At 39.0% G+C, this 14,639-nt stretch overlaps 1 protein-coding gene across 4 annotated transcripts in view; it reads right to left on the bottom strand.

Moving 5' to 3' along the window:
• Window positions 1-14,639, bottom strand: part of PPP4R1 (protein phosphatase 4 regulatory subunit 1) — a 66,700-nt gene that overhangs the window by 38,830 nt on the left and 13,231 nt on the right. For 2 of the 4 annotated variants that reach the window (XM_069853873.1, XM_069853871.1), the window contains exons 3-4: window positions 13,760-13,895; window positions 5,483-5,589 (exon numbers count right to left, since the gene is read on the bottom strand). In XM_069853873.1, the coding sequence (XP_069709974.1) occupies window positions 5,483-5,589; window positions 13,760-13,895 (243 nt within the window). Of the gene's footprint in view, window positions 1-5,482; window positions 5,590-13,759; window positions 13,896-14,639 lie in introns of those variants that run through there. The other 2 variants (XM_069853872.1, XM_069853874.1) reach the window with 2 other exon arrangements.

Genomic DNA, 14,639 nt, shown 5'->3' with positions numbered 1-14,639 from the left:
AAACTAAACAACAAGTGGAGCTATTGACACCCGAGAAAGGCAAATATTAACATTCCCATTAATATTACTTACACATGACGGTTTTGTTACGTGAAATGCTGTAATATGTGTTACTCAACAGATATCGTTGGCACCTCTCACTATGGCAACAGCAGTAATTTAAATGGTCTTACTAGCATAGGCTAAGTACACTATTAAGTAATTAAGGTTGTGAGGCCATCACATTAAGCCTGATTATACAGCTTCAGAACTTAATGACCAATTAGTCTAATAATTGTTTTTTAAATCAGTTTGTTTTGCAAACTACATTCACAACTGATTCTATGCAGTAAAGAGACCACTTTTCATTCCAGTTTGATACATTGAAGCAAATAAGCACCAGTCCTCCAGGTACTCCACCTTCTTTTCCCCCATCACTTCTTTAGAAAGATAACCTATACACATCTATTTCACAGTACATAAAATAGCACGTACGTTTTAGGAATTAAGGTACAGGCTCTCTCTCTAAAAAAGCCCTCAGAAAATAAGATTTAAAGCTTCTAGTAGCTAGTTTTACATGTTTGAGCAAAATGGCAGTAATACATTAACTCTGGCTTAAGCTAACTTTCAAAGCCAGTTAGTTGTACTTATGTGCACAGTAATTAAGCTTTGTATCAGATAAGCCATTCACAAGCAGGTACCAAAAGTCTGAATGCTATAAACTTATTCAAACGAAAAAGGTGGACATAAAGGACTTGTTCGAGCTCACTTAAGCCTGCAGCTAGTCTACATTTGAAAATGGAGGTTGGTCCCAGCTGTTTCAACCCAAAGATAAGCACTTTATCACAAACAAGGGTTTATGGGGGATAAGTTAACATTTGCAAGGCACTGAGCTTCTAAATGAGCAGCCATAGCCAACATCCCTAAAGAAACAGAGAAATTAAAAGTGATTCAACAGCAGATTCAAAAGCAATCAATACAAGGTAGCACCTTTCTTACCAAAGCTGTAACTGTTTCAGGGAACTCACTACCAAAGACAGTAGGGAAGTCCGGAGTTCCAAAAGGCTGAAAAATATCAAAACTCCCCTCTTAAAAAAACCCCCACAATAATTACAGACTCAGCAGTAACACTCAATGTAATTAAGCGTTTGCATTCAGTACAACAATGCATACTACATCAATGAAGACATTGAAGAAAATAAGCCTTCCAAACCACCGAGATTTAGAGAAAAGGTTTCTTTAGCAAGTAAGGGGCTGGAGGCAGGCAGATTATTCTCTAACTGCCACTGATGGGCTTCTTCCACTGAAACAGCTATTCTGTGCTACCATTTACATAAAGCTAAACGTGATACCAGGGCACAGCAATTCCTGTGTTCCATCAGTACTCGGAGTGGCTCATTTCCAGTGTCACTTTAAGTAGATATTTTTTCCCAGCAGAAACACACTAGGGATCAAAGGCTGCAAAACCACATGTAACCCAGAACTAATTCATTAGAAAGAGGTCAAACTGCCCAGTCAGGAGAAGACCCACTTTATATCATTTGTATGTGCAGTTACACAACAGTAGTCAGAACTCTCCTTTACACATTTCCCTACAACTCGCTGTCTGTTCACCTGCAACCCACACACTGGCTGTTGACAGAAATGTTAGAACATCACTTAGCACTCTTCAGGTATAGGCAATACTCAATTCACTCTTGCCCTCAAGAAACTTTCATAAATTACTGTTATTAATAACACATTACTCAAAGTCCAAATTAGTTGCCAACAAAAGCCATCCGTTTGAGAATTTTTTTGTGAACAGCTTTTTAAAAAACATTTTAGAGCTGTTGTTTGCTTTTGCCATAATGCCTCAAAAATCTAGGTCATGGCTAGCCAGCTGGTATGACAAGATCTGTGTCAATCATACTAAACCATACTCTCATCATTTTTTGTGCCTTCCGCCCTACAATGATGTTTGGATCTGGATCTTCTAGCGAAGATGAATTTTTATTTCACGTTAGTGCAGTGTTTACCACAACAGAATAACATTTAGCTTCTTAAAGTGTTATCCAGGACATGGGAGACAAAAATAATCATGGTTTTGAAATTCTCTTGCTCTCAAACACAGACATGGCCGTGTCATTGTAGCCCCAGCTTATTAAAAAAGAAGGCAAATTCCAAAAGCCAAAGACCACATACACAAAACCAAAAAAACCAAAAACCACAAACCAGCCAACCAACCCAAACCAACACCCCCCCTCCGCCCTGCCCCCTCAAACCTAAACAAGGAAAGGCCATGTGAAAAACATCAGCTCCTGAAGGGCTCCTGAAGTTGCACAGTATTAACAGGAGGGAGGACTGCACAGGCAGCTTTAGGGCAGTGCATATTCCCAGCTCATTGCTGTACTCATGTTTAAGACAGCTGTAGCAGTAACACAAAGATAGTGTTGATATTGCACAATCTGGGTACATTCTTTAATTCAAACCAAATTATACCAACTACTGCCAAAAAGAGGAAAGTATCTTGTTTTCTGTGACTTGAAAAGACAAATACCTCCCTATGTTAAAACACAGGCATAAGACTAATAAGTAACAACTATTAGAAATGAGAAATCCTGTGCAGAATTTAGTTGAACTTCCCAACAGTGTGTTTCAATGCTACTTACGCATTTAAACATGAGGGCTTGACCCCAGGGCAGCTCTAACTCTACACTCATCTGCCTGTAACCACGCAAATCAAAATGTAGATACTTTTATAAGTGTTTTCTTATTCCAAATTCAGCTGGGTATTTTTCGCTTACAGAACAAGTTGGAAAAATATTGTAAGTGGAAAAAAAAGCATCAAATAAGAGAAAAATTTAGAAGAAGTCTAGAAATAGTAGCCTTAAAAAAACAATAAAACCAAACCCCTCAAAGCATAAAAAAACCCAACAAAAACCACTGTGCCACAGTTTGAATAATAGTCAAGAACATATATTAAGAAGACACAAAGCAGATCTAGTTCCCTAATGAATTTTCACGCAGTTTAAGACACAAAGATATTCTCATTACCTGTCTTACAGAAGCAAGCCAAGCCCAATACTGAAAGGGCTCGAGGCATGAAACTCACAGTTAAGTTCGCAGAAATTTAATTTGTGGGGCAGCTGCAGAATCCAGCACTACTAGTTTGGCAGATCCAAGGCAACTTCTATATCGCGGGAAAAGCCTGAAATGCTGCTTTTACTGACGCTGAGAAAAAAATCAACCCTGACTAAAAAAAATGTACACCACCTTTGCTAAAGGAAACAAACTGATTTGAACTCAACTCATGACTTCCATTACATTTCTACCTAAACAAACTTCAATTTGACACACTTTGTTGGTAAGCAAGGAAATGCCTAAGACTACAAAGTTGCTGCAAAAGGCCATTTTTCCCTGGACACACATCTATCTGTCCTATTTTCCAAAGTTTAAGCTCAAAGTTACTGATGTACATAACTGTTAACCTGGTCACACAAGCAAGCACTCTATATACACATTGCAGAAGCAGAGCTTTGCTAGGTAAGCACTCTAGAAATACTAGCACACCACTGTTCTCAATTAAAGATATGTTTAATCTTAAATGAGTAGTGACTTTTTTTCCCTCTTAAAGGATCCCTGGAGAGGTATTCAATACAATTTTGTAATACTTAGACTATTTTTCCTGGCTAAATAATGACACTTTCTCAGAAAATAAAATTGTGCATTTTAAATGAAGACAGTAATGACACAGCAGAAATTAGCAGAATACTTTTCTATCCTTGGAAAGCATTATGCCCTTCAATTCCTGCAGAAGGAAGAAAAACTAACAGACATCAAACAGAAGAAACATTTCTTCCCGTACAAGATTCAATACAAGTTTCTCTGTATAGCATCCCCTACACTGACAAAAGAATGAACTTCAGATCTTCTCTGATGTTTTGCCTCTAAAGCCTTCCTTCTTCCTTCTGGTGCTTCAACTCTATCAGCTATGTTGAAATCAAGCCCTTAATTTTTTCTAGGGCATCTTCAACCTGGTATGTTGTTGCAGCTCTGCCCAAACCATTTTTCTCTTCATTCACTACTGCACTGCTTTTTCATAGATTCATCAAACAGTTTGGGCTGGAAAGGATCTGAAAGATCATCCAGTTCCAACCCCCCTGCCACGCACAGGAACACCTCCCATTACATTAGGCCAATCATGGCTTCATCCAGCCTGGTCTTGAACACCCACAGGGAGGGGGCAGCCAAGACTTCTCTGGACAACCTGTTCTAGTGCCTCACTAACTTCACAGGAAAAAGAAAAGTTCTTCCTAGTATCTCATCTAAATCTCCCCCCTTTTAGGTTAAAACCATTACCTCCCATCCTACCACCACACTCCCTGATAAAGATCCCCTCCCCAGCTTTCCTATAGGCCCTGTTTAAGTACTGGAAGGCTGCTATAAGGTCTCCCTGGAACCTTCTCTTCTCCAGGATGAACAATCTCAATTCTCTCAGCCTGTCCTCGTAGGGGAGGTGCTCCAGACCTCAGATCACCTTCCTGGCCCTCATCTGGAGCTCTCTTTAACAGATCCATGTCCTTCCTGTGCTGAGGACTCCAGAACTGAATGCAGTACTGCAGGTGCAGTCTCAAAAGAGCAGAAGGGAAAAAAACCACCTCCCCTGACCTGCTGGTTACACTTCTTCTGATGCAGCCCAGGATACGGTTGGCTTTCTGGCCTGCAAGAACACCTTCTTGGCTCATATCCATCTTTTCATCCACCAGCACCTCCCAAGTCCTTCTCTTCAGGGCTGCTCTTAATTCACTCTCCAGCCAGCCTGTAATTGTGCTTGGGATTGCCCCAGCCCACACAGAGGACCTTGCACTTGGCCTTGTTGAACTCCATGAGGTTTGTACAGGCCCAGTACTCCTTTTCTTTCACATTTGTTTTTCATTATTCTCCTGCTTCTGCCTTTTATTCTCAACACCCAGTGGTCTTAATATATTTGGGAGCAAAAATTGCATCTACAGAGGCCTCCTACTCACTACGTGTATCTGCATCTTGCTTACCAATTCTTGCTGCTTCTCTTATCTTCATAACAGTCTGCTCAAAAGAGACCAAGGGAACTGCTTCAGCATTTAAAATCTACCAAAACTAATGGGGAGTTTAGCACAGATGCTTTGCAAGAGTCTTTTCAAGGCAAGCAATTAATCTAAAACCCTACAATAATCATGTAGATCTGCTGAGTACTCGAAGTACATAATAAAACTTATCAAAAAAACATACTGATGGAAAGTGGAAATCCTGCATTTTGAGGGGGCTTGATTTGTAGAGGAAAATAGGAAGGAAAAAAGTGATCCGGGGGGGGGTGGGGGGGGGTGCGTTATCTAGCAAAATTATTTTTTTCTATATTTTATTGCATTTGTAGAAGCCTAGTTTGAATACTGAAGACTAGAAAGAACATACTGGTCCTGTGCTGAACACAGGTTCAACAATTTTGACTTTCCCTCATTAGCCCAGTAAAATGTTGAATGCTACCTACCTGAATCATCAGCTAATCTGCTGATCCTCTCCAACACAGCAATACAATCTCTCTCATCATCACTGACTTCCTTCAAAGTGTCCAGCAAACTTCGAGCCACCATTTGCCTAGTTTACAAGAAAGATTAAAAATCAGCATTATTTGTGTCCAGAAATACAGCCAAATCCAAAAGTTGTTGAATCATACCAGCTTCTTAAACCAAATAGTAAAATCTTACATATATTCACTTTTAACTCAGTTAATTTAGTTAGTCCTGCTTCAAGAATTCTTAATTATGATACCTGGCAGAATCCTAAAGAACTGTTAATTTTAAGTGTGAGATTAAAAGTATCCCTTTGGCTTACAATAAGAGAAACCAGCCACAAAGATAAAAATAGTAATCATCTGGCAAGTAGGAAACAGGAGCTGAATGTTAGGAAGTCAGTATCAGCCTTGTAACATCATCTCTGAATTCCCTAACTTGTTCTATACAAAGGAAGACAACACCACTATTGTCAGAACAGTTTTAAACAGAATTATGACCTTATTTCACAAGCAAAAATATGGAATTCAGGCTGAAGATTTCCATACTGACGGTGACACTTAAAAGCAAAACTTCATTCAAATGCTATGTAGAGCAATGGGTACATACTGTGAAAATAAAATGTACCAGCCCACATGTGCCTGGGGCATGCATTAAACAAAGTAGAAAATGAAACATTAAGAAAATATGAAACAAGTCACAATCAACTCTGTTACTACTGCTAATGTGCAAGAATTTTTTCAAAGGATTAATTTGTCAGGGACAAGATTGAGCCAAACTTGGGGTTTTATCCTCAAAATTCTGGTGCAGTCTATGTTACAAAGTTATACCTATCAGCTACATAGACACCCCTAAATAGTAAGTTATTAAACAATGCGTGGCAATGTGTGGCAACCAGCCCTTCTCTCCTCAAGAACAGCCTGAAATGGCATAACCCCTTTTTCCCCCATCATTTTGGACAATGTTTGTTGAACAACAGTTCAGGGAACTGATGTTCAATCCACGCTGTCCATCATCAAGATTATCTCAACAGTGGAAAGGGCCAAGAAACTATGTCCAACACACTCCTAGCTCTTGCATTGCCCTGGTGCAATTTATCAAAATGCTGAAGCAGCAAGGGTCGAGTGCCAGAAAAATATGCAAACTATGCCAGAACTAACAGAAACACTGTTAGTCAGCAGCCTAGATGCAGCCTAGATATAAGCACTGGTGACAAACCACAGTGCTGCAGACAAGAGCAGAAGCATTGCTAAAGTTGATCATGTTCACTAACAAACAATGAATATCAGCAATGGTCACAAACTGGTAAGAAACAGATGGTTGCATTCCTGGTATACAAGGGAAGCTTGAGAATTTTGCAATTCCATGCACTTGGATAAATGCAGTACATTTTAATCAATTTCCAAAGCCAAGCAGACCATGCCATTCTGTCAAACTGAAAATCAGTAAGTGTTTCACATTGGCCACTTGCAAAATAACCTTAAACTAAACTGTTTTGACATACAGATTAACAAAATCCTCCCAAAAACAAACCGTGAAAAGCTGTTTGCCTTGAACAAATTTCTTCTCCCTCATTCATTTCAACTCGCTAAAAGTGCAACATCTCTCAGAAAAGATCCTGATATGCTGCAGGAAGTTCAACTATCAAAATCCTAATGGAGGGAAACAGACTACATGACACACTAACCTAGAAGCAGAGTTGACTTGGTCTTTTAAAGAGCTGGACACCTCTGAAAAGAGAAGAGGAACAGATGAAGCATATTTCATAAACCAGCCTGCTTGGATGCATGTGGCCTCTACCTATTAAACATAATCTTGGAAAATGAGAGACAACTCAACTGAGCACTGAGTTGGTCTCAGCAAGTAAGGAACCACATTAAAGAGCGCTGCATCCCATCTGGCTCCTGGGGATCATGGAATTGCCCCTTACTATGCTGGAAGTTGTGAAGAGTTGGGCACTGGAACAAGATGCCCAGGGCGGTGGTTGAGTCACCATCCCTGAAGGTATTGAAAAGATGGGGAGACAAGGTGCTCAGGGACATGGTTTAGGTGCAGGCAGGAATGGTTGGACTCTATGATCCAAGAGGTCTTTTCCAACCTGGTGGTTCTATGATTCTTCATAGAGCTTTGTTAGCAGTATCCTGAACTGCAGAGGCTGGATCCCACAGTAAGTCTTTGCTAGTTTCCTATGTCCCTTCTTAGGACTTATTTATTAAACCCACTCAAATCTGTCTACCTCAATTTAGTATTTTGGGTTTTATCTCTTCCTCTTGAGCAGAAGGTTTGTAGCCTTCAGCTTACAGGGACATTCAGCTTCTTCCCTTGGCTAAATGTTGAAGAAGGCTCCCACCTGCATTCAGGTGGTATTTCCTTCTTTGTCTTGTAACAGAATAAATGGGTCTACAATAAAAGGGAACAGTGCAAGCTAAGTTTACTTTAGAAAATTTAACTGCGTAGGCAGCCAGTAATGACAGGGTAATCTCTAACTCCATCCATCCTGTTCTGGGAGATGATGTCCACTCACGTCCTCCAAATATTATAGGCTCTGACCTAGTTTTGCCACTATCCCCACCAATCCGCCAAAATTGTTGTTTCTCCAAGGCGCAACATAACACACAGGGCTAAACCTGCCTCGAATTTGCCACAGGCTGAGAGCTAGCCTGCAGGCAACCAATGTGCAATGACTTGAGCCCTGCAAGCTCACACTTCAATGTCCTCTGCTTGCCACAGAGCAGACAGTAACCAAAGGGTTCCCGGTGCCCCGTCTAGCAGTCTGATTTTCCTTCTCATGCAAGCATTAGCAGTCAAGCTAAGAAAGTCTACAGAGGACTGCAATGAACTATCAAGGCATAGTAGCACACCTGGGACACAGAGCTGCCCCGTTTGAGCTACTGACCTGGCCAGGGCTAAATCAGGACAGCATGCAGTACAACTACTTTGGCTATTACGTGCAGAAGTGGAGGATAATTAGCAAAGTTCAAAATTTCATAAGCATGCATGGGGAGAACTTGTCCAGTGGCAGAAAAACTGATTCACTGCAACTAGCAGGAGTTAACAAGAGGATAGACTACAAACACCCCCACAATCATGTCCACATACAGGGGACAGATATTTTGAAGACTCTGCACACACAGACATAATTAGGATTTGTGACACTATACTACAAGACAACCTATAAATCTCTTCGCTTGGCTCATCTAAACTCCTTTTATATACTCCTCTGACTTTATTTGGAATCAATACTGGGAGTTCTAAGTGATATAATTACCATGTACAGATCACTATCATTAGCCCTTTAATAAATTTCTGCTGTGGAATTTAAATGAGTTCATCTGCACACAGACTGCTTTTAGCTAGTATGGATACTTTAGAGGCAGAGGGAAAAGAGACGGGCGAGGGAAAAGAGACGGGCGAGGGAAAAGAAAAGGAAAGAAGATTTTTTTGCCTTCATCTATTTATTGAGAACTTCTAAATCATGTTTAAGTTAACACTAGTAGCAATAACTTAGCATGGCACTGTTTTCCAAATCTCAGAAGACATTCTGAATAAACGCCCAACTTTGAAATCAACATCTTTGTATCCTTCCTAAGGAGAAAGGTTTAATATGCAGAGCTAAATTCAGTATTGCTGAAGTAATTAAGATGTCTCCTACTGCTTTAGAAAAGCTCTGTCCTTTGATAGTTCAGCTAATATCATTTTAATATATACTTACCAGGTAAATTTTCTCAATCTACACCATCAAAGTTGAACTTATGTAACTTGTTTGGTATACAAATATCAGCAAATTTGCGTGCAGAAAAGTGTGTTTTGAGGTTTGTTTCATTTTTTACTAAATTTTATATTTGACATACACTGGGCTTAGAAGGACTGAAACATGAGAACAGAGAAAAAAAGAGTCAGTGGTAGGAGAAATAACCTGATTTATCCTAAAATGATCAGAAGTGTCCTAGTCAGAATGAGTGTCAGCAGCATTTCATCAGCATAGCTTTGCTAAGAATCTGGCACTTCCTTAGTGTCAACGGTCAACAAATACCCCAAAAAGAAATAGTTTGCATCATGCTAGGCTGCACAGGCAGGAGGAAAATGAGTGAGGAGAAAAAAAACCACGCACCATTCAGAATTAACTTGATGGTTACAATCTGATCATACCTAAATGAAAATAAGTCCTTACAGTTAATAAATCTTGATAAGATTCTCAGCATCCCACCAAACGTGCTGTCTTCGAGAGGTTTTTGATACACATTACAGCACAAAGGGATGAAAAAAAGCCTTCTGTTTTAGTCGGGGTACTGCCTGCAGGCAAGTCTTAATTTTTAAATACACAGTAAAATTATGTCCTTGACTCTGCAGAATGTGTGGAAAAGTGGAAAGGCTTATGGTATAGCCCTGATACATCTAAAAATTTGTCATTCCCCCTAATTCCTTGGAAAGAAATTGATTTCTTAGTTCCTGAAACAGAGTATATATTCTAAAAAAACTTTGAGACTACTTTCCAGAATCACAGACAAGTAAAACTGAGATTTATATTGTGACTGTGAGCCAGGAACTGGATAACCACATTGAAATAATTCTTTGCCACATGTGCTACAGTCTCCTTTCTGATGCCAATCTCTCTTCCATCTAGAAAAGCAAGAGTCTAGAAAGTAAGGCTACCTTCTGATGACCATCTCATGGCACATGCCTGTGCCATGAAGTCACAGGAACATAACCTTTAGCCAAAAAAAGACAAGTTACCCAGAATGCTTTAGGCCAAATCTTAATCTACACTGTAGACAGTGCAAGTGCTACTGCTACACTGTATGCAAGTACAGCCATGCTTAATACATTACATTCTCAGTTACTGCTGACTGCTTCTCTACCAGTACTTTGAAGTTACACTGTTTCAAAAAAAAAGCTACTTCAAAAGACATCACTTATTCTTCCAAGGGAAAAGCTAAGAAGTACTTCAGAACACAAAGAAGCACGGCAGCCTTGTCTAGTGGGAGGTATCCCTGCCCACTGCAAGGGGGTTGGGACTAGATGATCTTTAAGGTCCCTTCCAACCCAAACCATTCTATGGTTCTATAAAAGGAAAGCTTAAAATATCTAAACTGATACGTAGATAAAGTCTTAAGGAAGACTCATCGTGCAGATAAATGAGCCAGGTGTCAAGATCGGTGTCAGTTTGAAGAGAAAGGGCAACAGCAATTCCTCAAAGTAGGCTGATCAAAAGAAAGGGTCTGCTGCTTAGGAACTGCCTCGCTACTGGAGAGGAGAGTGTTGTATATTTATGAGCCTTCCTAATGTGGAATGCAAGTGCGTTAACTGGCAACAAAGCTTAGGAAAACCCACAAAGGATTTGTGCAACAAGAAAAGACAAAAGCCATGCTCCAATCTACACCAGCAATTGTTTTTTTAAGCAAATAGTAAAAGGGAATCTTCATCCATGCATGCATGTATGTGTGTGCATGCCTACCCATCCCTCCACCCCCGCATGCTACAAGACACAAGGAGACCTTGTGTTTCAGAGTAATGGTCTTTGCTTTCTGCTCAGCATCTACTCTTTCTGCAATGGGATATTGGATTATTGAGATGTATGCTAGAGATCCTTCTAAAATGTGGTCTGAAGGCTGCCCCTTTATTAATAAAACCATAATCAGAGTACTACTTGCCTTGGTTTTCAGATACAAGAGGGGTCAATTAATGTCATATCTGTCTGGTTCTCCCCTCTGTTCTCACAGACTAAGAATGTGCTAAAATGGTGAGGGTATAGAGCATAATGAGCTAAAACCCATCACACAGCAACTCCTTACACCATTTGGAAAACTGTTAAAGGATTCCCTGCCTCACTCTCCTTTTTCCAATTCATCTTATCAAAAATCATATATATATATATATATATATTTAAATGAAGAAGCAATTCCTATTTGCAAGCTCCAAGTCCAAGCTGCTGAAATTTCTCAGGATATAGACAGAGGTCTATTTCCATCTCAGAGTAACTGGCTTGAGCCTTCAGACACCAGCTGACAAATTATGAGTGTTCAAGGAATACCCTTAAATGCAATTACACTTTTGTAATAATTGTTTAAAATCACTTCACTTTAGTCATTCAGTTTAAGTGCACACTGCTAATATGATACATATGTAGTTGACTAACCAGACAGAAAGGGATAACAAAAACAAATGCAAAGAGAAATAATGCTTAAAATGAAATTTAAAGATTTTTTTTCAAAAAGAATCCCAAACACTAAAAGCAAGTTCATCCATTAAAAGAAAAAAAGCCTTAACCTACTTTAACCAAGATCAATGATAATGTTTCAAGGGTTTGGGCATCTATAATTTGAAGCTTCCACATAAATGGAGCTTCAAGGTCACAGAAACAACTGACATACTATTAACTCAAACATAATATAAAATAATGTTAAACTACACATAAGTAATTGGATGTGATTATACCATACTAAGAGAAATAAATAGCAATAATGCCCAAGACTGACTAATGCTGAATCATCATAAACTGCCTGCAAAAGTTAATATCACAGTGATATAATTGCTACTCACAGTTATATCACTAATGGCGATTGTATGCTATTTCCTACATTTTCTTATGCTACATAACACAGTAGGCCTACAAAGACAGCTAGGATTAAATAACACGTTTATACCAGGAAAAAAGCCCAAACCAGCAAACAAAACAAAACAAAGAAAATAAAAACACCTCAAAACCAACGGAAACAAGGAAACTCCACCCATCTTCCCCTGCAGGAAAGCGCAAGCAAGCACAACATGCATAAAGCTGGACAGCGTCATCAAAAAGATTTCAAGCTTATGCATGCCCCACATCCTATGCAATCCACACCAAGAGACTGAGTGAAACAGTTTTTTCTTAAAGAGGCAAGTAAAATATTAGGACCACTATTCTTGTTTAAAATTCAAGTCACACAACTGGAGTTTCTGAGTTTGTTCTCTTCCCCACTGGTTTTTATTACAGAATTGTCACCTATAGCCCTAGCAGCTCCACTTTCCTCCCTCCCCACGAAAACTCAAACACACAAAATCTCTCTCCTAGTTGGCAGATTGCTGATTTTATCTCAAATCGTAAAATACCCAAAACTTAGCTTTTCAATAGAGAAGAAAACTTTAAAATCAGAGATTTCAGAACTAATGTATACTGATTTATGCAATTATAATAAGAGAAACCATTCTACAATTGTTAGCCTCAGTTCAATCAGAATGAAAACTTTCCAAAAGAGGATGCCCATACACGTAGTACAGAAATTTAAGTACACTTCACATGACTAAAGTTAAGAACAGGGCTAAACACTAACAGAACTCAGGCCATGAACAACGGAAGAGGCTAACCTATAGGGTGGTTGATCACAGACTAATCTTCCACATACTACTGAATTAAGAATTCAGTGTAAAAGCAAATATCCCTTAGTAAAGACGTACTTGAAGCCCAAAATAAACTATATTAAACTAAAACACTAGAAAACCTCCACCTTAGCATATTTTTATATATCTCTGTGATCTTGTAACTGTTCACAGTTACAATTAAAATAAACACTTGTTTAAAAAAAAAAGAAAGTCTCCAGCCTATTGCAGAGAGTTTGTACATAGGGAATGGAGTGTGGGGGGCGCATGCCTGTCTTAAGTATGCTACAATACCCATGCTTTTAAGTGAAACGAGCTTGGTGACATTACAGAAATAAAAAGGGGAAAATACAGATCACGGTATTAACTGGCTAAGACAAGACTCTCTTCAGCAGGCTTTTATTTTCAATAAGAAGCAGCAGCAATACTTAAACTGTAAACTACGGGTAAGGATGCTCGTGCAGAGCACTTCTTGGTTTCCTCTGGCACCTCCTACAGTGCTGTGCATTACCCTCTCCTGCCCTTGCATAAATTATTTTCTTAAAGTCACTTTCCACAGAGTTATGGATGCAGTCTACTATTAACTTCTAGTTCTGTATCAATGGGAATGTCAGCATCCACAAAAAAACCCTAAAATAATGTGGTTCAATTAATGAAAAAGTTCAAGAAGCCCTCAACTACTGCTGCTTAACTTTTAAGCAAATATTGTTCTGTTATCACTAGTAATTCTCTCTCTAAGTAGGATTATCAGCAAACAGAAGGAGGAAGGGAAACTGAAGAGTTTTGTAAGTCATTGGGTATTTTTAAATTATTTTTATTTCATGCAGTTTAACTTCAGTCAGATTCAAAACAGACGAATAGTTCGCAAACCATTAGCCAGACAGGACATTTGAAAAACATACCTGTTAAATATGTTCTCACTTGCAGCGTACTTGTCCAGTCTTCCCAAAGGCGTCAACATTTCATCTTGTGAGACAAAGTCCAGGGCTGAAGGTATAATAATCACATCAGACTCTGAGCTGTAGTCATCCACACCAACTATCAGAGACATCAGAAATATTCCTTATAATCACAGTAGTTTAACACTAAAATGATGTCTGTTGTTTGGTCTGAAATAGAGAAGTCTAGGCAAAGCCCCACTGACAACGCATTTCCTAACTGCACTACATCATTCCCCCTAGCTTTCCCCAGCCCACATAAAATCTTTTCTATACAACAGTGATTGATAACGTATCAATTGGACTAAGTGGATTTTGAGTAATCTTTGAATTCCCCAATATGGTGTTTCACTAAATATCCAAGTTTTGTGATATTTTTAGCTGACAAACAGTATTTCCATACCTTATATTTTTATTAAGCAAATGACTTTTACCCACTTCAAAAGCCACAGTTTTTAAGACACAGACTAAAATCACAGCAGTTAGCCCAGAGATAAAGAGTTAATACATCATCATCTAACAGAACAAAAAAAGAAGCTTTTCTAAGAAAGAAAAACCGAAGTTAAGCATGTAAAAACTTCAGATGTGTGTTGCTACATCTGACTAACAACTAAAACAGACATAATTCACCCACTGCACAATTATTCACTAGCACATCTATAGGGAACTTCATATAAACAGACACCATTATCAACAAGGAAACACAATGAAACAGAAAAGGGGTCCAACCATGCTCTGCAGAGCCACTTAAAGAATCAGAATTTGTATGACCTTTTCTGGCTTCTATATGCCCTATAAAACTGCTTAAAAACTTAATCCTGTAACAACCACCTTCGCCTGCAAA

Source organism: Phaenicophaeus curvirostris, chromosome 3 (genome assembly GCF_032191515.1).
Source record: "Phaenicophaeus curvirostris isolate KB17595 chromosome 3, BPBGC_Pcur_1.0, whole genome shotgun sequence".
In the NCBI taxonomy this organism is placed as follows: Eukaryota; Metazoa; Chordata; class Aves; order Cuculiformes; family Cuculidae; genus Phaenicophaeus; species Phaenicophaeus curvirostris.
This window is presented reverse-complemented; position numbering and strand designations above follow the sequence as displayed.